This window comes from Lissotriton helveticus, chromosome 4_1, assembly GCF_964261635.1.
Source record: "Lissotriton helveticus chromosome 4_1, aLisHel1.1, whole genome shotgun sequence".
In the NCBI taxonomy this organism is placed as follows: domain Eukaryota; kingdom Metazoa; phylum Chordata; class Amphibia; order Caudata; family Salamandridae; genus Lissotriton; species Lissotriton helveticus.
The window spans coordinates 719,925,964-719,949,855 of NC_136063.1; the positions used below are offsets into that span (position 1 = coordinate 719,925,964).

Below are 23,892 nucleotides of genomic sequence, written 5' to 3' on the forward strand. Positions count from 1 at the left end.
TAAACAAGGATCACTACCAATTCACGACCCTAGCTTTCGGCCTAAAGTCCGCACCAAGGGTGTTCACCAAATGCCTTGCGGCAGTGGCCGCACACCTAAGGAGAAAGGGGATACACGTGTACCCCTACCTCGACGACTGGCTGGTGAAGGCAAACTGCCACAGGACATGCAAAGAGCATGCAGAACAGGTGACAGGAACGCTAGCAAACCTGGGTTTCTCCATACACTGGGGCAAAAGCTCGATGGAACCAGAGCAGGTGAAGATCTTCCTGGGAGCCCAGATCGACACCATACAATGCAGAGTCTTACCGAGCGAAAAGAGAACGCTCAGCCTACTGAGGGAGAAATGTCACTACCAGAAGGGGCGATCTCTGACAGTGAGGACTGTGAGCAAGATCTTGGGGATGATGGCATCATGCATCCATCTGGTCCCCAATGCACGACTACAAATGAGACCACTCCAAGAGTGGCTGCAACAACAATGGTCACAAGCTACAGGAAGTTGGGAGGATCTAGTGGTTGTAACGCACAGGGTGCAGGAAGAGATAAGGTGGTGGACCAAGGAGAGAATAACAGAAGGGAAACCTCTAACACCACCGGACCCAACAGTGACCATCACCACAGACGCATCCCAGAAGGGGTGGGGCGCACACATGAACAGGCTCAGAGTGAGGGGTCTGTGGAGCCCTACAGATACAGTCAGGCACATCAACTACCTGGAACTGAAAACTGTGTTGCTAGCCCTCAAGGCCTTTCAGAAACACCTACACGACCGGAAGGTGCTAATACAAACAGACAACACCACAACAATGTTTTACATAAACAAACAGGGGGGAACGCAATCGTTCCCGCTGTCAAACTTGGCACAAGAGATCTGGAAATGGGCCATACCACTAAAAATAGACCTGCTAGCCATACACCTGCCAGGGAAGGACAATGTGGAAGCGGATTGGCTCAGCAGGCAGACTTCAGCATCCCACGAGTGGGAACTCAACAGTCAGGAAACAGAGAGTCTATTCAGGAAGTGGGGCACCCCAACAATAGACCTATTTGCAACACACCGGAATGCAAAATGCCAATACTTTGCATCCAGGCAACCAGAGGCACGGTCTCAGGGGAATGCCCTATGGATAAGCTGGTCAAAAACATTTGCCTACGCTTTTCCCCCGATACCACTGATCCCCAGGGTGCTCAACAAATGCATGAAGAGCAACATGACGCTCATCCTTGTGGCACCACAATGGGCCAGACAGACGTGGTATTCTCAGATAATGGAGATGGCGCAGGGGCCTCCCCACAAGTTCTCAAAAAGAAGAGACCTACTCTCCATGGAAAACGGAGGAATCCTACACCCAGAGCCAGAGAGCCTCAACCTCTCAGCCTGGCTCCTGAGGACTTAGAATTTGCACACCTGAAACTACCAGAGAGCACCCTGCGGGTGCTGCGAGAGGCAAGAAGGCCCAGCACACGCAAGTGCTATGGGGAAAAGTGGAAAAGATTCACTCAATGGTGTTGCAAGAAACAACTCCAAAGGAGACTGACCAAGGAGTCCACGGTGCTAAGGTACCTCACACACCTAATCAAGGCAAAGCTAAGCTCATCCTCGCTGAGAGTGCACCTAGCAGCGATTGTGGCATACACAAGAGGAGAAACAGGGAGAAGCTTCTTCACATCTCAAGTCGTGAAAAGATTCCTGGAAGGGGCTAAAAGAATAGCGCCGCCAAAGAGAATGCCGCCACCGGCCTGGAACTTAAACATGGTACTGACGGAGCTCATGAAAGCACCCTTCGAACCCATCCACAAAGCATCACTGCAAATGTTAACAATGAAGACGGCCTTCCTGGTGGCGATCACCTCACTACGAAGGGTGAGCGAACTGCAGGCACTCACACTGCAGGAACCCTACATCCAGATACACAGTGACAGGGTCGTGATGAGAACTGACCCACACTTCATGCCAAAGGTGGTGTCAAGGTTCCACATGAATCAGAGTATTCAGATCCCTAGCTTCTTCCAAAACCCCACTACAAGCGCTGAGAGGTCGCTCCACACCCTAGACGCAAGAAGGGCTGTGATGCACTACATTGAAAGAACGAAGGACCACAGGAAGACGAAACAGTTCTTCGTGTCCTTCGCTAACAGTTACATGGGCAAACCAGTTACGAAAAACATCATAGCCCGATGGATCGCACAGACAATTCAGTTCTGCCACAAGCAAGCTGGCCAGGAGCTAACAGGAGGGGCACGAGCCCACTCCACCAGGAAGAAAGGAGCAACAAGTGCCTTCCTGGCCAACACACCGATTCAGGATATATGCCTGGCGGCAACATGGGCTTCAGTACACACTTTCACGAAGCACTACTGCGTGGATGTACAGATGAACAAGGAAGCACAAGTGGGACAAAAAGTGCTTCAACATATTTTTAGCAACCAACGCTCATCTTCCACCCAACCGCCACAAAAGTAACGAAAACCGCTACAAAATCTATGCACAGCATAGTGAATCCAGAAAGATTCACGCTGCAAAACGAATAGTTTCTTACCTGTCGGTGTCGTTTTGCAGCTTGAAGATCTTTCTGGATTCACTAGCGAACCCACCCGCCTCCGCCAGAAAGATGAGGCTGGAAAAGAGGGTGGAAAAAACATGGAAAAGAAAGCAAGTTGGGAGAGGAGGAGCCTAGCTCGCGGCCGTAATGGTCGCCCTTTAGCTCGGCTCCCGCAGCCCTCCGTCCTGATTGCCTATCCTGTCTTCCATCCTGTCCGGGGACGACACATTTTTGGCGCATTGGAAACATAACGGCTTGTTTGTACTTACCATCCGACCCCGGGGTCTCGGTGTGCAGTGGCTCCGGAGTTGTGGCCTCTGAGAGATCGGGGCCTCTGCGAGACTTGGACCGGGACCTGGCCGGTGGGATCCGACGGCTCTCGGCCCCGGCCGAGAGCGAGAACCAGTGTTGGGAGCCGATGTGCGAAGATCCCGGCGATCCTGACCCGGGCCTGCCCTGGTGGCCGCGTGGCCGACGTGGGTGAGAGGGCCGGGGACCTGAGTCTGTGAGGGGGTCTCTCCCCGCCGCTGCTTTGTCCGGCGGCCCTGGTCCTCGGGGCCCGGACTCCGCTTGATTGGGGCACCGGTGTTGGTGCTGGCGGAGACCCGTCTCGGGCGGACATTCATTTGGCATCGAGGCCGCCCCTGCTGGGGCCCCCGGAGCTTGTAAAGTCCTACATTTGAGAACTGTTTTTTCCGGGGGTCTTGGTGAGCGGCGATTGGGCTGATTCACGAAATGGCGGCCGACCCTCTGCAACGAGAATCATCCTGTGGCGGCGGGCCCGTGTTGCCTATTGGTGTGGGGAGCGGATCTGGTGGACGTGAGCCGACGGTCAGAGATATCCTGGAAGCCCTGAGATCCCTACACGCTTCCCTGGCCCTGGGCGTCTCGGTGGATGCCCCACGATCTGCCGCCATTTTGGGCGGCCATTTCTTCTTGTCGCCTTCTTGTTTCGAAGACTTCATTGCCTCGCCCCCCTCGATTGACTTGAGTGTCTCCGCCACTGATCGAAGATCGTCTAGTGTGTTGGTCACTTTGGGGCGCCCTGCTTTTCAGGGTTCGGACCCCGGGGACTTGGATGCTGTGCTGCGACCCTGTTCGACATTGTTGCCTGAAACTATTGGTGGACTGCCGACTGTGCCTGCTTCGATGACTTTGCCTGTGTCTATATTTGGGGCCACCTCGCCTGCTCCAGTGGCGCAACTGAACTCCTGTTTTTCATTGCTCGTGCTGCGATATTTGATGCATCGATACTTTCTGTTTGAACTATTGCTCCATTGTGGATCTATCTATCCCCCACGTAACTTTGCGAGTCACCTTTCCACTCGATTACATGCTGATTTAGTACTTAGTATGTGGTTTTACATTGCCGTGTGGTGGGTGGGGTTTGTCGCTCGAAAGGGTTGGGGGTGAAATGTACGACTTCCGTTTGATTCCCGGTATACAATTTCGTAGCATGATTGTTTTTAATCGTTGAAAGATGGAAGGTCCCTTTCTCCTAATGTTTTGTGGCACGTGATGGGGTGTCGTCCTGGTCTGTTTTTGATTGTGCTTGTTTGGTTGGGCGGAGGGCTGCGGCCGCCCGTTCGGATTATGGTAATTCTGCTCCTCCCTCCTGTCTTCTTTTCTTCGCTTTTGTTGCCTTTTTGTCTCTTTCTTCTCTCTTACTTCTCGCTATATTTCGGGTTCTGGTTTAGGGCGACAGGCACGCTGTTTGAAGGGTGGGCCATAGCCTTCTACAGGGGTGCAGGGTGGGACGGGTGGGTTGGGTTCTATTTTTTGTTTGTCTTCTGGTTCTATGGCCCTTTTGTATACTTTTTCGTGAGGCCGCGTCTGTCCCGACCTCCTGTGGTGTGTTTCGGGTGAGGGGTGTGGCGTCGTTCATCCTCCTGCTATGCCTCGGCTGTCTTTCTCCCCGATTGCCATACCCCCACTTGGGCCGCTACTCCTTTTGTCTCCTGTCTTCCCGCCACGGGGGGCCTGTGTCGGCGTGTCTTCTTCTTTCGTTTTTTCTTAAGTTTCTTATTTTCCTCTTCTTGTTTTATTTTGTCTTCCCTCCATTTTCCTCTCCCTTCCTCTTCCCCTTCCCCACTTCGCTCCCCCCCCCCTTTTTTTTTTTCCTTCCTGTGTCCCAGAGGTTCTTATGACGGGCTGGTTTTGATGCATTGTTTTTCCGATCCCGCTGTTCTGGCTTGGTAGTGTCTTGGGTGGCGGGCATGTTACGATGATAATGCTCGGGGGCTGATTGTGTCTCACGTATCCTGATTTTCTTGAATGCATTGTATTGTCCCCCCGATATTTTGCCCCCATGCCCCCTTATTAATGTTGAGATTGGTTTGGGTTATCGGATGCCTCCGTATTGGAAGTGAGCCTGTCATATGTCTTCTCCCCATATTATAAAATTAAGCCTTATTTAAAAAAAAAAAAAAAAAAGAAAGCAAGTTGGAACAATTACAAAATACGTGGAAACACTAACGTTGAAAAAACGATTAACATGCATAGCCATGGATTCACTACAAAGACAAACAAGGAAAAGAGACAGAAAAAAGAATCCGAAGATGGCGCCCAAGGGTGGTAGCTTCCGCCAGAAGCACGCCGACGTCACCGAAAGGACACCAAATGGTGGGACGTCGACGCCCACCTGGGCTACGACAAAAAAAAAAAAAGAGAGAGAAAAGACTACGATTCCGGACCCAACCACCAGATTGCGGAATATGCACAGCATAGTGAATCCAGAAAGATCTTCAAGCTGCAAAACTACACCGACCGGTAAGAAACTATTCGTTTCAAGCATTTATAAAAAAACATGTATGTCATCTGCATCTACCCCCCCACATCGAAAGCATTTTCCATCATACTTAGGCCCCCATGATGCCATACGTTTAGGAGTATAGTATAATCTGAAAATTGTCTTATATATTTGAGTTTTCAAGTTAGCAGACATACATATATCCTTTGCCATCATGTTATAATCCACAACATTTAAATCAGTTTCCTCTAGTTGATTCTGCCAGTAAACATTATATTTATTCAAATCATCAGTCTTGTAGTTCATCAGCAATCGATAAAGCGTACCAATCTTTTTTTTTTTATTGAACAGCCTCTATTAACTTATTAGGACTGAGTCTATTTAACTTCTTTAAACAGAAATCTCTGATTTGGAGATATTTAAAAAACGAAAGCTGAGATATGTGGAATTTGCTGAATATATTAGAGAAAGAGTTAAAATTTCCTTCAGTATCATATAAATCTACGATTTTACTTATACCTTTCCTGTCCCATTCCTTTATTACGTTATCCCAAAATGTTGATGGTAATAATTTATCCGCAGAAAAGGGAGTATAATATGATTCTTTCTAACTTCAGTATCCTAGCAACCCTTCTCCATACTTTAAATCCAGATATAAGCACCTTGAATCGAGTGTGTTTGTAATAATGCCCCTCCAGTTCTTTTAACAAACATCCCTTTGCGTGTTCCCCTAAAAGTAAATAAAATATCGATGGGGATTCTGCCGGATCCTCAATTTGTTCTCCCGTCAGCAAAATTCTCATTCTCTGTAAAAAGCAAACATAATAATAGAACACAAAATCCGGAATCCCACGCCCTCCTCTCTCTATGGGCAGAATTAACCATTTCATTGCTCGTCTTGTTTTACCCGGTGCCCAAAAGAATTTCGTACATAGACTTTGTAATTTATATATGTGGCTTAAGGGTATCTCCAAAGGAATACTGCGATAAAGATATAAAATTTTTGCTAATACATTCATCTTAATGATGTTGCCTCTCCCTATAATGGATAATTGAAGTCTCTCCCACCTATCTAAAGATTGCTTAATTTGTAGCATTGTTTTATCCCAGTTGACCTTGACTATCTCTTGTGTATGGGATTTTATTATTATACCTAAGTATGTCACTTCATGGGTGATCCTGTGATCGTTAAACTGGACAGAATCCAAACAGAGCACCTGTGTTTTCCCCGCATTTAATTTATAACCGGAGCTATTTCCGAAATCAACTGCCAATCGTTCAATCTCTATAAAAGCGAGTCTTGGGTCTGTGGTGGTAATGGCGATGTCGTCCGCATATGCAAATACTGAGTGGCGTATGGATGAAACTGTGAAAGGTTTAATATGTATTGATTGTGGTAGTTTTAATAAGAGTGGATTAATAAATAACGCAAAAAGAAGTGGGGAGCAAGGGCACCCCTGACGAGTACCTCTTGTAATGTTTATCTTTTCCGAATTTCTACCAATAGCTACGACTCTTGCGTTAGGTGAGTGATATAGTATTTTTATTGCTTTCAAAAAGTGTTTGCCAAATCCCATTCTTTGCATCACTGCCCATAAGTATGCCCACTCTACTCGGTCAAACGCTTTCTCAGCGTCTAATAATATCAGCGCTAGGTCTCTTTTCTCGGTTTCTGCAATGTCGATCAAATTTATCACTTTATTAATATGGGATATAGTCCCTCTGTTAGATATAAACCCATGCTGGCTCAATGATACTAGTGGTGTTATAACCTTAGAGATTCGGTTTGCTAACATCTTTGAATAGATTTTACTGTCACAATTTAACAGCGATATAGGTCTATACGAGGCCGGCTGATCCGGTGGCTTCCCTTTTTTGGGAAATATTGCAATTAAAGCATCCTCCCAAGACTGTGGAGCTCTCCCTAATTGTGCCGTTCTAAAAATCTCTAACATAAAGTATTTTAAGGGCTCAAAAAAACATTTATATACTTCCCCTGGAATATAGTCGGGTCCGGCAGCTTTCCCATTCGGTATATTTTTTACCACTTTTTCCAATTCCTCCATCGAAAAAGGTTGGTCTAGAAATTCCTTCTCAACATCAGTTAGTTTATTAACTATAGCCTCATGCAGAAAAGTTTCAGAAGGGGGGTTAGATTGACTTGTATATAGTTCAGTATAGAATTGGTGTAGTATTTCCAAAATTTTCTCTGGGTTTTCAGTTATTACCCCATTTTTATCTTGCATTTTCCTGATTTGACGAGCGGAATCCTTCATTTTTAATTTTAAAGCCAGTGCCCTTCCTATAGATTCTCCATATTCATGAATATGTCTTCTATATGTTAGGTATTTCTTAGCTATTTCCTCACACCAAACTCCTGTAATGTTAGCACAACATTTTGCTATAATCCCTTCACTTTCCTGAATTTTAGTCACATTATCTCTCTTCTCTATTTCTTTTATCAAGTTTTCTTCCGCTGTACTCAGTTGATCATACATTTCCTGCATCTTCCCCTTTTGTATATTTTGATTATAAAGTCCAAAGCTTACCGCCTCTCCTCTGAAGCCTGCTTTCCAAGTATCCCATATTATTTCAATTTTTGTAGAGCCAATATTATTCTGTAAAAACTCTACTGTCCATTTATTAATATGTTCTCTATATTGTGCATCCAAGCATAATTTTCTATCAAACGAGAAGCTCCACTTTGGTCGTATTTCCCCCGTTTTAGCAATCTTAATTATTAATGGAGAATGATCCGATGTTACTCTGGGGTATAGTTGAATCTTGGTAAATGAATGAATACTAACTGAAGTGACGAAATAATCAAGACGGACAAACTTTCTATGTGGTGAAGAATAATAAGTATACCCGGGTGATGTTGGATAATTTTTACTCCAAATGTCAACCAGCGCATGATCTTTAACTAGGTTATATAATGCTTTAAATACCCTGGGTTTACGCCCTTTATAATTCTCCGGGCCCGACTCTAATTCTCCCTCTGCTAAATTAATGTTTAAATCACCACATATCACTAAGGGAGAGCCCCAGTTTGCCAACTCAGAGTTTAAATATTTAAATACTTCCTCCTCATCTAAGTTAGATCCGTATATAGAACATATCGTAATCAGTGTACCTCCTAAATTTAATGTTGCTATCACCCATCTACCCCATTTATCAGATAAACTACGTACAAGTAAACCAAGATTCGGTTTTATCAGCATCATAACCCCTCTTGTCAATCCTGTTTGTTTAGACGCCACTAAAAGTTTATATCCTAGCTCAGTAACTAACCCCCTTTTCTCCCAGGGAAGATGAGTCTCCTGCGGCCTACCCACCTTATCCGGGTCCGTCTGCAGCTCCTGCCCAGGTGCAAGATGTTCTCACAGCCATCGAGCACCTTTTCAGGCCTCGGGCTGCTGCAGGCTCCCCTTCGGGCCCTTCGGGCCCCGCGGTCCCTGTTGATGGTCCTCCCTTGCCGCCGGCTCCGCTGCTGACGCCCCGGCTCTGCAGGGGCCTCCGCCGGCGGCTCCTCTCCCGGTGGCTCCTCTCCCGGTGCCGCAGTGGGTTCCGTTCGTTCCACCACTGCCCTTGCCCGGGTTCACGGACAATTTTGCTCCTGGTTGGGACCCTAATTGGGAGGCGGACCGGCGCCGTTCGACCATTTATATTCCCCTGTCCCTCTCCCACCGCCGCAGTCTGTTCCATGGGCAGTGGAGGAAGGGGACTACTGTTAAGGGTCTGAGGACCCTGAAGCACGGCAGTGCGGGTCGAAACAGGAATGGCCAGAAGAGTTGGAGGATGCAGGTGGCCTTGACCTCTCCTCTGAGCCTGGTTTTCTCTCTCCTCCTGCAGTAGCTATGAAGGAGGGCGCCACGTACACTGTGGTGCTCCATAGAGCAGCTGAGGCCCTTGACCTTGACCTGCCTACAGTGACCCTCAAAGCTAATCTACTCACTGAAGTACTTCAGCCAGCGCCCCTGCTACCATTCAATGTTACCTGACGTATTAATGGGCACCTGGTCTAGACTAGCCACTGGGGTTCCCGTAGATAAAACATTGCCAGGCGTCATCGCCCGGCCGACCCTGCTTTTTTTGGCAACCCACCCAACTCCGGAGAGCTTGGTCATCCAGGCCTCCACTTCCCAAAGCACATTCACTACCACTCCGCTGGATAAGGAATCCAAGAAGCTGGAACAGTTCGGCAAGAAACTGTTTTCATCTGCCAGCTTAGGGCTGCGGTTGGTGAACACCGCAAGCCTCTTGGGCCGCTACTCCCATGCTGTGTGTGACACATTTGCGCAGGTGCTGCCTCAGTGTCCGGAGGAGGTTCGGACAGTGCTTTCCCGAGCTGTTGCTGAGGGGAAATATGCAGCAAAGTTCGCTATCCAGTGTGGACACCGCAGACTCACTGGGTAGGGTGGTTTCCACGACAGTGGCCCTCCGTCGCTACACCGGGTTGCAGTCCACTGGGTTTTCAGGGAATGTTCAAAGTTCTCTTATGGACATGCCCTTTGATGGTACTCGCCTGTTTGGCGATAAAGCAGATAGTGCGCTGGAGCTTTTAAAGGACTCCCGGGCTACGGCCAAGTTCTTGGGTCTCTCCACCTCAGCGAGGCTGCAGACGTGGTTCCCGCTGCGGTGGGACAGGGGGGCCAGTGTGCGGGTCAGTCCACCTCCGCTCCCGCAGCATCCACCTCTAAACCTTCCTAGTCCGAGCTTTGGGGCACACCCCACGCCGTGGGCGGCAGGATTCGCCATCACCTCCCCCACTGGCGTTCCTTAGGCTCGGACCGGTGGATGCTGCGAATCATCCGAAGGGGATACTCCCTCCCCTTCGAGACTACCCCTCCAGCCATGCCACCTCAGTTCCACCGCATGTCAGGGGAACATTTTGCGCTTCTCCAGCTGGAAGTCATGGCCTCTAAGCCAAGGGGGCCATCAAGCGCGTTCCTTGGCCAGCAATAGGACATGGTTGATATTCCCACAACTTTCTGGTCACCAAGAAGGAGAAAGGGGTCCTGCACCCCATCTTGGACCTCAGGAACGTCAACCATTTCTTCCTGAAGGAGAAGCTCAAAATGTTGACTCTGGCTTTTCATATCCCCGTTGGGTCGGCCCTCTGGTGTTACCTGCGTTCACGGTAGGCCAAGAGCAGTTTGTTTGCCGTGCACCCCTTCGGCCTTACCAGTGCCCCTCGGGTGTTCACGAAAGTGATGGCGGTGGTCGCAGTTCATCTGCGCAGATCAGGGGTTCCAGTCTTCCTTTATCTTGATGACTGGTTGTTGAAGGTGGGCTCGCCCTAGGCAGTCCTCTCCCACCTCCAGATTACGGCCGACCTCCTGCATGTGCTGGGATTCTCTATCAACATGCCGAAGTCGCACTGAGTCCCCCTCAGAAGCTCCCCTTTCATCGGAGCGGTGCTGGATTCGACGCAGGTTTGGGTTTATCCTCCCGAGCAGCGAGTCCGGGATATTCAGGCTATGATTCTGATCTTTCAGCCTCTATCCAGGGTTTCAGTCAGAATGACCCTCCGGCTCCTGGGCCTAATGGCTTCCTGCATACTGCTGGTGCAACATGCCAGATGGCATATGCAGGCTCTGCAGTGGGACCTGAAGTTCCAGTGGGCACAGCATCAGGGCAAACTACGATCACGTCCAGATCTCGGAGGTCACTGCACGATAATTTCAGTGGCGGCTCACGAATCGCAATTGGGTCAATGGCAGATCCCTCTCCCTTCCCCATCCGGAGCACACAGTGGTGACTGATGCGTCCCTCCTGGGATGAGACGGCCACTTGGGAGAGGCGAGATCAGAGGCCTCTGGTCTCTGGCTGAGTCCCTGCTCCATATCAACCTTTTGGAGCTTCGGGCAATCCGACTTGCACTGAAAGCATTCCTTCCCTCTGTCCGGGGAAGTGCAGGTGTTCACGGACAACACCGCCGCCGTGTGGTACTGCAACAAACAGAGCGGGGTGGGGTCGTGGACCCTATGTCAGGAGGCTCTGCGCCTCTGGACATGGCTGGAACATCAAGGCATTACCTTGGTGGTTCAACACCTGGCAGGTTCTCCGAATGCCAGGGCGGACTAACTCAGCCGCCGGTGCATGATGGATCACGAATGGCGTCTGAACTCAGACATGTCGCAAGGTCTCTTTCTGCAGTGGGGAGAGCCTTGGTTAGCTCTATTCGCCACCAAAGAGAACGCGCAATGTAATCAGTTCTGCGCGTTGGAATTTCCAAGGCGGCACTCGCTCGCCGACAGTTTTCGTTACGAGTGGATCTGCGGTCTGTTGTACGCCTTTACCACTTCTGCCCAGAGTGCTGAAGAAGATTCGGCACGACCGGGCCCAAGACATCCTTGTGGCTCCGGATTGGGCGCGAAGATGCTGGTATTCCGAGCTACCCAGCAAAGCGATGATCCCCCGATCCGACTGCCTCTTCTGGAGGATTTTCTGTTGCAGCAGTAGGGGACGGTCCTCCACCTCAACCTGTCCAGCCTCCACCTCCATGCGTGGAGATCGAGCGGCGACAGTTGACAGCTTTCGATCTTCCTCCCGAAGTCTGTGATGTCATTCTGGCAGCCAGGCATCCCTCCACTAAGAGGGTATATGCCTGCAGGTGGAACAAATTTGTGTCCTGATGCACAGCAAAGGCTGTGGAACACCTTTCTTCCCCTCTCTCCAAGGTCCTTCTGTTCCTTCGCTCTTTGGCCCAGCAGGGCTCTGTGCTGGGCACTATCAAAGGTTTTCTTTCGGCCATCTCCGCCTTTCTACAGCTTCCAGATCAGCCTTCCCTTTTTAAGTCCCCGGTTGTTAATGGCTTCCTCAAAGGCATTGCACACGTTTTCTCCTGTGCCTTTCATAATGCCTCAATTTGACTTAAATCTTGTCTTGACCTATCTGATGTGCGCTCCCTTTGAGCCCCTTCATAACTGTCCCTTACATTTTCTCACTCTAAAGACGGCTTTGCTGGTAGCTATCACCTCTGCCAGAAGAGTGAGTGAGCTCCAGGCTCTTTCTTCTAAACCTTCTTTTCTTTCTGTTCATCCAGACTAGGTGGTTCTAAGAACTCGTCCTTCTTTCTTGCCAAAGGTTGTCACACCCTTCCACATCGGGCAGACCATCACTTTGCCCACCTTTTTTCCGCCTTCGCATCCTTCAAATGAGGAAGAGAGACTGTTCCCTCTGGACCCAAAACGTGCGTTTTTGTTCTATCTGAAGCGCACTATAACCAACAAAAGGAGCTCAAGGGGGAGAGGCACTAAGAAGGAGGAGGTAGCCCCCCACTCAATCAGTGTCCAACAATAAATGCCTCCGCCAACAAACACCAATGAGTCAAACAGACCTGGGGTCGAGTTGCACAAAGGGTCAAACTCTCACTTAGTGTATACTTTAACACTCATCTACAGGCCGTGGTGTGTATGCTAAAAAATGTACTACGGTCATATCTACTTCCCACAAGTGGAACAAAAGTGCAAAAAAAGGTGGAGACACAGAAAGAGCGCCTCACGGTAGAAACACCCGAGGGGGTTCCTGGCCTGAGATTGCCAGTTTACCCACTTCTCATCATCGGTCACTCTCTCCTTGTCGTGACAAAACAAACAGAGAAAAACACCCAAATTATGAAAATGGAATTACCAACTTATATCGAGTGCCGTGTATGTGAACAAACTACTCAACCACTCATCTATGTCTGAAAGTAACAGGTGAGTGTGTGCATCTAAAACCCCTGCAATAGCCAGAACGCGAAAAAACTGGCCACCGCTGTTAAAATGAGGAACCACTTGCTGGCTGTGATAAATTTATTCTGCTGCTGCAAGTAGTCCCAATTAAAAATGGTTCAGATTATACCATGCTTAGATGATGCCAACATGTTTCATTGCTATTACTTCAGCAAATTCGTCAGGGCAAAAATCGGGGTTTCAGAATCGGCTATTGTTTTTCTCAATTCAGACGACCTGATGGCTACCAAGATGCTGCATACCAGCAACCATTAGTCGTTACGGGCAACGTGTCAACAGATCACGTGCTCACAGGCGGTGCAAATTGCATAAATGCGACCGCTACCGGCTACGCTTGGTTCCAAATGCTCCCGCTCCAACTGAAGCGCACACAACAGTTCCTGTGGATGACCAACTTTTTGTTGGCTACGTGGGCGCCAAGAAAGGTTGGGCCGTGCACAAACGAACCATCTCTCAATAGGTCGTTCGCATGTTACTCGTCGGCTAAGAAGGAGCCTCTTCTGGGACTGCATACCCATTCTACCAGGGCAAAGGCAGCCACTACTGCCTTGGGACGCGGCGCTCCCTTGCAGGATTTCTGGTGTAATCTTGTTCGCAGACCCTCCACTGGGGTTGGTATTGCTGGGGTATCTAAGGTAAGGAATCTATCACTAACATGTCTCTGTCAGATGAACAAGTTACTACATGTGTAACAATATATCAGTAAGAGACATTAGTTAGTGATAGATTCCTTACCGCCTCGCCCATCCTCCCCTTTCTGCAAACTGATTACTGGGGTTAAGGTCATCCCTTTCAGGGCCCTAGATTCATGGCACCAGTGGGCTGTTTCTTGCAAGGCCCTGCGTTCCTGGCGCGGAAAGTTGTGTACAGAACGGACGTCAGTGTGCATGGGTGGCGCCTAAGTAGTCTTCCGACACCACCTTCCGACGTGCAGGGGTACTGCTGAAGAAAACTTTCCAGATTCAGCCTGACGCCTGGGGATATTCTAAGGTAAGGAATCTGTCACTAACTTAAGTCTTTTACAGATATATCGTTACACAAGTACTAACTTGTGCATCAATTCTAGACAGCTAGTGTGGGTGGCTTTCTGCAACCACTCACTATGCTTGACAGTGCCTGTTATAGTTAACTTCATGGCCCAACTACTGGATGATCCCTGCTGAGGCTGTGCATTTTTACCCACCTGTGTGACTCCATAATGTCTCACCCTGTTGATCTCTGCAGTGCAGTCTGAACCCAAGTAGGCTAAGTGCACCCATTAACAGTATGTACTTGACTTATGTATGATAAGCATAAGTAACTTATTTGTATGTCTTCACGTAGAAAGCATCTGTAAATTAAGTGGGCCGACATAGCACTGTCATAACACATTAACTTGGAAGACCTTGAATGTACCTTATTTTGAAGTGCTAGCATAAATTAGTCCACGCGATGCAGTGCAAAGCAAATTAGTAATTGAATAATTTAATGTATGCATTCCATTCTTTTATCAAATTAAATGAAAATGCAGGTATTAGAGGATGCCAACTAGATTAAATGTAGGCAAGACTTTTTGACGAGTGTGTGACTACAGGGTCTGCCTACCACGAAGTACCTGTGAAGCTAAGGACAATCTCATCTAATATACTTTCACATGAAACTTTCCTATACTGAAACATAAATGGGAATTGTAAGTTACAAATATAGCACAACTTCACGAGTAGTAATGCACATGTGCACAATTATAGGGAACAGGTCCATGAGATTAGGGATCACTTGGTACTGAAGACAGCCATTTGACCCGCATGGGCAAGAGAGACTTTGACTGAAACATGTAGACAAGAGATGGATGAGATCATAACACTCTTGCTCACATCAACTCTTGTTTTTAACCTTGTCTAAGGTTCTCAGTATTAAAACATTCCCCTTTGGAGTAGGGAAACCTTAATGTTATTTTAACTTTCAAGATCCGTAAATGTCAATAACCTGCTTTGCTGTAAATCAGGCGTCGAAGCACACCCAGATGCACTAGGTGTCTCGCATGGGATCCCTATGAGATTATGAATGCCTTTAACTGATGTTAGTTGGTGAGGGTTCTTCTAAAAACTAAACAGGAGTATTTTTTTATCTTATCAAATGATTTTACCGAATATAGGCAGCATGCTCTCTCTTTGTGATTGTTTTGATCAATTTCGGAGGTGGAGCGAGCCTACTTTACTCTCACTCTCCTTTTGTTAATATTTGTTAGAAGAAATGCATCCATATTTTCTCAAGAGTATCTTTTGAACGGTATCCCAAGAGATCTGGCCTATCTCTACCTACAGACATATTCAGTTACCTTGACCTCAGTAGTAGGTTCTTGCCTATACGATTTCATCTCTGGGACATAATGCTGCTTGGATAAACTCTCAGTTAATCAATCTTACTTTTATCCCATAGCTAGTCTCTAATGACATTTCATCCTCAAAGCAATAAGCAAAAGGCTGCATCCTAGCTACACAGGGCCTGAGGTATGCAGAGGTGCAACCTGTTGAATGACATACTCATTTCATAGGTCTATAGCTTCTTCTGGGATATCCCAGAAGCTTCCTTTTATTATAAGGGTGGCTAAACTTTTTTTTCCCCTTAAAATCAAGGTCATCTCTAGGAGATCATGAAGAAAGAAATTTGGAGGAATTTGTGAAATGAGATTACCTATGACATGGTATAGATCAGGGCCGGACTGGTCGTAGCAGGCACCAGGCGTTTTGTCAGTGGGCTGGAAGGGTGAGGGCCAGTTTTGGACCCGTGGGGGCCGGTTTTGCAGCAGTGCTGCAAAATCGGACCCCTGTAACAAAATTGCAGCAGCAGTGTTTCCCACCAATACCCCCACCTCCGAGGCCGGTCCGATGTAATTGCCAGGGCTGGTTTGCGTTGCCATTCCGGCCCTGGTATAGATAATAAGCTGTGAGATACTTCACCTATATGCCATAGGTGTGCCATGCAGGTTTAAGGTTACTTTTTATTACCTGCATTTTACCTTTTTACAGAAATACTTTTACTCCATTATGTAGTGTAGGTACTCAGTTAAGTGTTTGTAAATTTATAATGAACTACAATGCAAATGTAAAACAGCATAACAATGTTACATTTTTCCGTAGGCAAGATTAAAGCTCTTTCCACATCAAACTGGGGAGCTGCATATTCTTGGAGTGGTTTACAATCTGGGCACACTTCAAAGTATTGCAACTGTAGATGGTGTCGGCCCTGCAAATTCCTTGCAAACCGGTAAGTTCCTAGTTTTGGAGTTAAAGCATTAAGAGGAACTGAAGGATGAGAATATTTTTGAAAAAAGTCATTAAGATATTCATATTAATTTGTCACATGCTCATCTCAAAAGTTTGTATATCTGGCTATTTTAAACCATTCTCTCATATACATTTTATTCATCAGTGTAACCTGCTCAATCACAAACTAAAATGCCATTCAAAAAACAAGAACGTGAGAGAGAATTAATCATTGTTATTTCTCCCTGAAGGGGCCAACTCAATGTCACCTTGTTATACAATTAGCAGCAAGAAAGACTGGTCTAATATTATTCTGCGTGAGGTTTATTTTTTTAGTAATGTCACCAAAATATTGCTTTTTTTCCTCCAGTTTTGTGTGCTTGGATTAAAGGCGTAGGGCATAGACCCCTGGGTTCCAGCTCTCCCAGCGCACAACGCCGCAACTGCCCCTGGCAGTGCTCTGCCTATGGCCACTTAGACCCCGGTTCGAAGCCCCGTGCCCCGCACTGGACTGCTCTTAATTGCTTTTTCTTTGTCTTGCTCCTCGCTTTTTCTTTTGACTGGTGTCTTTTCTACTTTTATTTCTTTATTTCTGGACCTTGTTTTCTTCTACCCTCATCTCCTTTTCTAACCTACCCCCTTTTTGCCGGTGCCCGCCGCCCCCTCCTGTGTTTTTTCCAGTTCCCGCCTCCCAGCTTTACCGCCCTCCCAGCTTTCAGGCCCTCCCCCGACTTCTACTTAATGGAGGCCCATCCGCAACCCGACCGCTACCAGCACCAGGACCCCTGATCCTCAGGCCCGCCAGCGCTACAGCTCCTCGGCTCTCCGTGAACTAAATGCCAGCAAGAACTCCAACTGCAGGCTCTCTTCACCTCTCAACACCCACGGACCCTTCTTCTGCCGTCACTGCTGCCATTCCTTGACCTGCGCCGAGACCCAGGACCCTCCACCTCCCTCCAGCTACAACTCCATCACACCCCAAACCCTGAGATGCATCCTCCTCAACACCCACTCCCTCCACAGATGCGCCACGGAAATCTGGAACCTCCTCTACAGCAACTCAGCGGACATTGCCTTCCTCACCCAAACCTGGACGAACATCGCCTCTGGACCAGACATCGCAATCGCCATCCCCGAAGGATACAAGTTCACCCGGAAGGATCACCCTAACAGCCCCGGAGGAGGCATCACCATCACCCGCAAGGCCAATCTCCGGCTGAGCACCTATTCCAACAGGCCCACAGACCTGATGGAACACCTCCATTTCAAGATCCAGAACAAGTCCTCCATCCTCTGAGGCACCCTCACAGACCCCCCGGAACCTCCTTTTTCCGACTCAATCACTGACATCATCACAACTCATGCCATCACCTCCACCGATTTCATGCTGCTAAGAGACCTCAACTTCCACCTCGACAACCACCAGGACCCCAACTCCGCCTCCCTCCTGGACAACCTCCACACCATAGGACTCAAGCAGATTGTACCAGAACCATCGCACTCAGCTGGGCACACCCTCAATCCCATTTTCACAGCAGGGAACTCCATTACCTTCAGCCACACCTCCGAACTCCCATGGACGGATCACAGCTGTGTTCACTTCACCTTCAAATCCAACACCCCGCATCAGCTCCAGTGCAAGATCTCCAACGACCTGCTCACCGCCGCCCTCAGCAGCTCAGCCCCCACCACCACAGACGATGACCCCACCACTGCCGCCTGCACGCTACACAACTGGATCACCAACTGCGTCAAAACCCTCACCCACCTCAAGAGAGCATCCAAGCCCCATGGCAAGAAAGCCAGCTGGTTTTCCACCAAACTCCAGGACTCCAGACTCACCTGCAGACTACTCAAAAAACTGTGGAGGAACTTCAAAACCCCGACAGACGTCATGAACTTCAAAACAGCTACCACTGCCCACCACAAGCTCATCAGACTCCAGGAAGAAAGCACTTCAGGACAGAATCTCCACCAACGCATACAACAGCAAGGAACTCTTCGGCATCATCAAAGAGTTTGCCCAGCCCAACAGCGAGTCTACAGACATCACTCTCTCCCAGGACCTCTGCGACAGAGCCAGCGCCTTCTTCCACCACAAATCAAGACCATCTGACAACTTCGACGACAACCCCCACGAGGATCCTCCCAACACTCCCAACGGCACTCAGCCGACACTAGACAGCTGGACCGCCCTCAGCATCGAAGACACTCTGAGGATAATGAAGACCATCCACTCCGGGGCCCCCATGGACACCTACCCCCACCACATCTACCGCAAAGCTGCAGACATCATCGTCCCGAGCTTCAACGTATCCTCAACCGCTCCTTCGAGACCGCCTCCTTCCTCGATGACTGGAAACACGCCGAGATCAACCCTCTCCTGAAAAAATCTTCTGCGGACCCCACCGACCTCAAGAAGTTCAGACCGATCTCCCGACTCCCTTATCCAGCCAAAGTCATGGAAAACGCCGTTAACATCCAACTCACCGCCTTCATAGAAGAAAACAGCATCCTCAACTCCTCCCAATCAGGCTTCAGGAAGAACCACAGCACCAAAATCACACTCCTCTCAGCAACATCCGGGCCCTCCTTGACAGAGGAGAGACTGTGGCCCTCATCCCCCTAGACCTCTGCGCTGCCTTCGACACAGTCTCTCACAGCACCCTAGCCCGCAGACTCCACGACGCGGGAATCCGGAATAAGGCCCTCGACTGGATCCTCTTTCCTCTCCGGCAAAACACAATGAGTCCGACTCCCTCCATTTCTCTCAGAACCCACTCCTACCTCCTGCAGAGTTTAACAAGGATCCTCCATCAGCCCGACCCTGTTCAACATCTCCATGCCCCCGCTTGCATCCTTCGTCCGAGCACACGGACTCAACATCACATCGTACGCAGACGACACGAAACTCATCTCACTATCCAACAAACCCAAACACAACTTTTAGGACGGAATGGAAGCTGTTGTCAGATGGATGAAGAATAGCTGCCTTCAACTCAACAAGGACAAAACCGAGGTACTCATCAAAGGCCCACACCCTGACGTCTGGAATGACACCTTGTGGCCCCCCACCCTTCGGGGACCCTCCTGCCCCCACAGACTACAGATGCAACCTTGGAATCATCCTGGACTCTGAACTCAAAATGGACCGCCAGATCAACACAATCATCTCCTTCTGCTACCACACCCTCCGCATCCTCCCTAAGACCTTCAAGTGGATCCGCCCCCTCTGAACACAGGAAAATTGTCACACAAGACCTCATCAGTAGCAGACTGGACTACGGCAATGCACTTTATGCCGGGATCAACAAGAACCTCACCCGCAAACTCCAGAACGCCGCCGCAAGACTAGTCCTCAACTTACCGCGCCACTGCCACATCAGCCAACATCTACGGACCCTACACTGGTTCCCTGTCGAGAAGAAAATCCCATTCAAGCTTCTCACCCACGCACACAAGGCCTTTCACAACACCGGACCCGCCAACCTGAACCACTGCCTCATGTTCCACGCTCCCCAGCGTTCTCTCAGCTCGGCCCAGCTTGCCCTTGCAACGATACTTCGGATCAATCAAAGCAGAACAGGAGGGCACTCCTTCTCCCTCTTCACGGTCAAGGCATGGAACTCCCTCCCGCTCTACCTCCGACAGACCGCATCGCTCCCTAAGTTCCTAAAGGACCTCAAGACCTGGCTCTTCGATGAAACTGAGTGAACCTCCAGGATCTGTGGAACCACCCCCACACCCTCCTGCCCCCTTTACCTCAGCGCCCGAGACCAGTTCCAGGTGAGTAGCTTGCGCTCTAGAAACCCCTGATTGATTTATTGATAGATACATGTTTTGCGTCTGATCTTAATATTTTATATAGTGTAGAGAATCTGGGATTATTAAAATCATATTTGATCTTTCAGCAGTGTTTAATTCATTCAGGGAAATGACTGGCTCATAATAATCTTGGCCAATATGTACTATCATATTTACTGACATAATGAGAAAAACCTTTTGATGCATCCGCCCCTTTTTCTAGCAAGTCAGTATTGATAATAGGTCACCTGCCAAACACCTCAGGTTTTAACCATTAAATGCAAGATGTAGTGATAGGTACCTGTATAAAGAGCTCTGTCACCATGCATTTGGGATAGTGGTGAAAACATTGCACAAGATCATATTTCCATATCACAAAATACATAACTGCAGGTTGTCCCATTGTTGCGTATGATACCTTGAACTAATTCTGGCTTTTTACCCAGCTGCACTTTACTGAGTATTTTATCTGATAATTACTTCACAGAATACAATGTAATGTCTGGTGAGAGGTCAGGACTCAGTTAAGGGGAAACATTTGCAAAGGGGACTCTGGGAACTTTTTGCATGTCTATGCAACTGCAGCACCACCTTAGTGTAGTCTGGCAAAGACTGCAGAAAAGCAGTGTTGAGCATGCTTAAAGCATCAAGTTTCAGGTGCCTTGACTGCAGGGCTACAAATTAATCTGGTATAACATTTTAAAGGATTCACAAAGTACTATAGTGTTGGCAGGGTTGAACAATCCATTCCACCGGCAGAATTGCAAAAGCTACGGAGAGTTGTGGCCAAATTCTGCAAATCACTGCATAGTGGAATGTTTACTCGCGAACCGAAGCAGTAAATTGCTGTGCAGAAGTGAAATTCCTGGTCAAAAGGCTGCTGCTCTAGTACAAAATATGCTCTATCGTCAGCAAAATCATCTCGAGTAGCGGCGCCCTCTGGCACGCCATGTGCTGCCATTTGCGCTGATTTTTTGCAGAACACACTCCCAGCGCGAAATCGCAGCACGAGCATCGCAACGTGCCTATTTCTGCTTGTGGACGGAACTCTGCGGAATCTGGCAGAGCTTTTTTGTAATTCTGCCAAGTCAAATTCCGTGAGTTCTGCCCACCCCAATTACTATGCTATAAAGAGTAGATCGATGACCCCCAACTGTGTCAAGGAGTTTGTTCATTAAACATTTGATTACAGCTATATTACTTATGAAATCCTTTCATTGTCCTGTAAAGCAGACAGAGCCCTGAGTGAGTGAGAGGTAATGAGATGTGAGAGAGAGTAATGAGATGAGTGTGAGTTCAACACATTCCGTGCTTGAAACAATCTAACATAAGTCCATTCAACACCCTCCCAATGGAAGGACACCACATACCCTGCATTACTTCTCCTTTAAATTAAATAGTTGCTTTATAACAATAACTGCAAAAAACATGTTTTATAAACACTGGGAAACAGTTTTTGTCTATTTTGGAGCTTAGGCAACTGAATAAACACTGATAAGCACTCACTTCAAAAGATTTAGAACACACCACTAAAATACATAACAAATAAACGCTGAAAACGGGAAAGCCTAGCTAGTTCTTAAAGTAGCTGGATTTGAAGCACCTGCCTACACCTCCCTGCAGATGTGCAAAGTCACTCTTCAGAGAAAGGTAACAAAAAAAGAAGCTAAGCGCAGACTTTAATTGGTAAACATTGTATTGCCAGTGGAAACCAGATAATCTGAAAGCTGAAAAGCAAGACAACAGAGTAATATAAAATACTTTTCCATCCCTCAGAGAACTGAATATGACCGTTCCATTTCCTTATTCTCCATGCAGGAGAGCACTTACTGCCATGTTTCCTCGAACATTATGGTGTGATCACTATTGTTTGCAGCTTTAGTGCCTTTATGTGTGAAATCCTTGCAAACCTCTCAAATAGATTGGGTGAATTTGTATTCCTCAAAAGGCTTTTACTGGAGGTATCTGAAAGAGACCACTAGTTATAAATTCCTTATCTTAGAATTACCCGCATGTGTCAGACTGGATCCGAAGAATTTTTCTGTAGCAGTACCCCTGCGCCTCGGTAGGTGGCGTAGGTCGATTCCATTGTCGGCGTTGTGGTCGCCGGGATGACATTGTAGTATCTACTTAGACGCTGCCCCTGCGTGCTGACGCCAGTTCTTTCTTTTTTGGCGCCAGCCTGCCCAGATCCGGAGAGAGCGTGCCCCTTAGTCACTTCTTGACTAATCTTTTTCGACTTGTCGGCACTTTTTTGAGTCTTGGACTCTTGGTAGCATGAGGAATGTCCCATCGTCGGACCAGCTTCAAGCCTTGTGACTCCTGTCAAAAGCTGAGACCGTCACGGATCCGCACCTCGTGTGTCTCTGGTGCCTGGGGTGTCACCACAACCGGAATTTGTGCTCCGACTGTCGGGCCATAAACCCGAAGTCTTTGTGGGAGCGATTCCAAAAGTTTTGGAGGCCTGGCAGTCGGCTCTGAGCCAATCGAGGTCGATCCCGCTCGAGAGGAAGTCTTACGACCGGCCGCGGAGCCACCACCACTCGTCTTCGAAGTCTTTGCACTCCTCGGCTAAGTCAAAGCACAAGAAAAAGGCAAAGAAGCATTTTTGCTCTTTGCCTTCTCCCCGTCCATCTGCTGACGTGATGTGGGACCCGCAGCGTCCCATGCCCAGCTTTGAGCTTTCAATAAAGCTCTTCACAGCATCTTTGGGCAGCCCGACTCCGCCGGCATGCCCTCCGGGCCTGCGGACTCGACTGAGGGCCCTGGGCCCTCGAGGCTGGTGGCTTCAGCTCTGGCGGGCCCCCGAGGATCCAGGCCTGGATGCCGATCGGCACCAGTAAACCTCATGGTACCTTCCCTGGCGCCGATTTCAGTGATGCTGGTTGTGCTCCCAACCGGCGTCGACCCCAGCCACACCCTGGACTTGGACATGGAGCCGGACCGATGTCACTCGATGGTACTTTTGTACCGCTGTTCATCCCTGGCGTTGCTTAACACCCTAAGTGGCAGCCAGAGGACGGTGATGAGGACTGGGAGGGGTCTAGAGACCCTTTAGCCAACCAGCCCGAAGAGCCGGACTGGCGAGAGTAACTGGGTGATGCTAGTGGTTTGAATAGCTCCCCAGACCTTGGCATGCTCTCTCCCCCTACCGTCACTACGGAGGAGGGAGCTTCGTATGCTGTGGTGTTGCGTAGGGTGGCTAAGGCCTTGGGACTTGAACTTCCTACAGTGGCCATCATGACTAACCTCCTGACTGAGGTGCTTCAACCACCAGTGGCCTCTTAAGAGCCCCTTCTGCTTTTTAATGAAGCCCTCACTGACGTCCTTCTGAGCACTTGGTCCAAGCCCAGCACAGTGGCTCCTGTGGACAGGATGGTTGCCTGACCCCACCGCCCGGCCGACTTACTTTTCCTCTCCCAACATCCATCCCCCGAGAGCTTGGTGGTCCAAGCTTTGTCCTCTAAGGGCGCATTCCCTACTGCTCATCCATATAGGGAATCCAAGAAGCTGGACCACCTTGGGAAGATGATGTTTCCTTCCGCCAGCTTAGTGCTGCGGTCGGTGAACATTGCATGCCTCTTGGGTCGTTATACCCATAGGGTGTAGGATAAGTTGCGCAAGTGCTGCCACAGTGCCCGGAGGAGGCCTGGGCCGTTCTCAACCACGCAGTGGCAGAGGGTAGAGACGCAGCTAAGTTTACCATCAGATGTGGGCTGGATCCTGCTGACTCTCTGGGCAGAACGGTTTCCTCGTCAGTAGCCTTGAGGCGCTATGCCTGGTTGAGGACGTCTGATTTCTCTGGGGAT

The 23,892-nt window shown here is 48.7% G+C and overlaps 1 protein-coding gene across 4 annotated transcripts in view; it reads left to right on the forward strand.

Annotated features, from left to right (window-relative positions):
- The window catches only part of TRAPPC8 (trafficking protein particle complex subunit 8), a 1,467,367-nt gene that overhangs the window by 1,012,475 nt on the left and 431,000 nt on the right, over positions 1–23,892 (forward strand). For all 4 annotated transcript variants that reach the window (XM_078687367.1, XM_078687364.1, XM_078687365.1 and 1 more), the window contains one exon: positions 16,154–16,280. In XM_078687367.1, the coding sequence (XP_078543493.1) occupies positions 16,154–16,280 (127 nt within the window). The remainder of the gene's footprint in view (positions 1–16,153; positions 16,281–23,892) is intronic.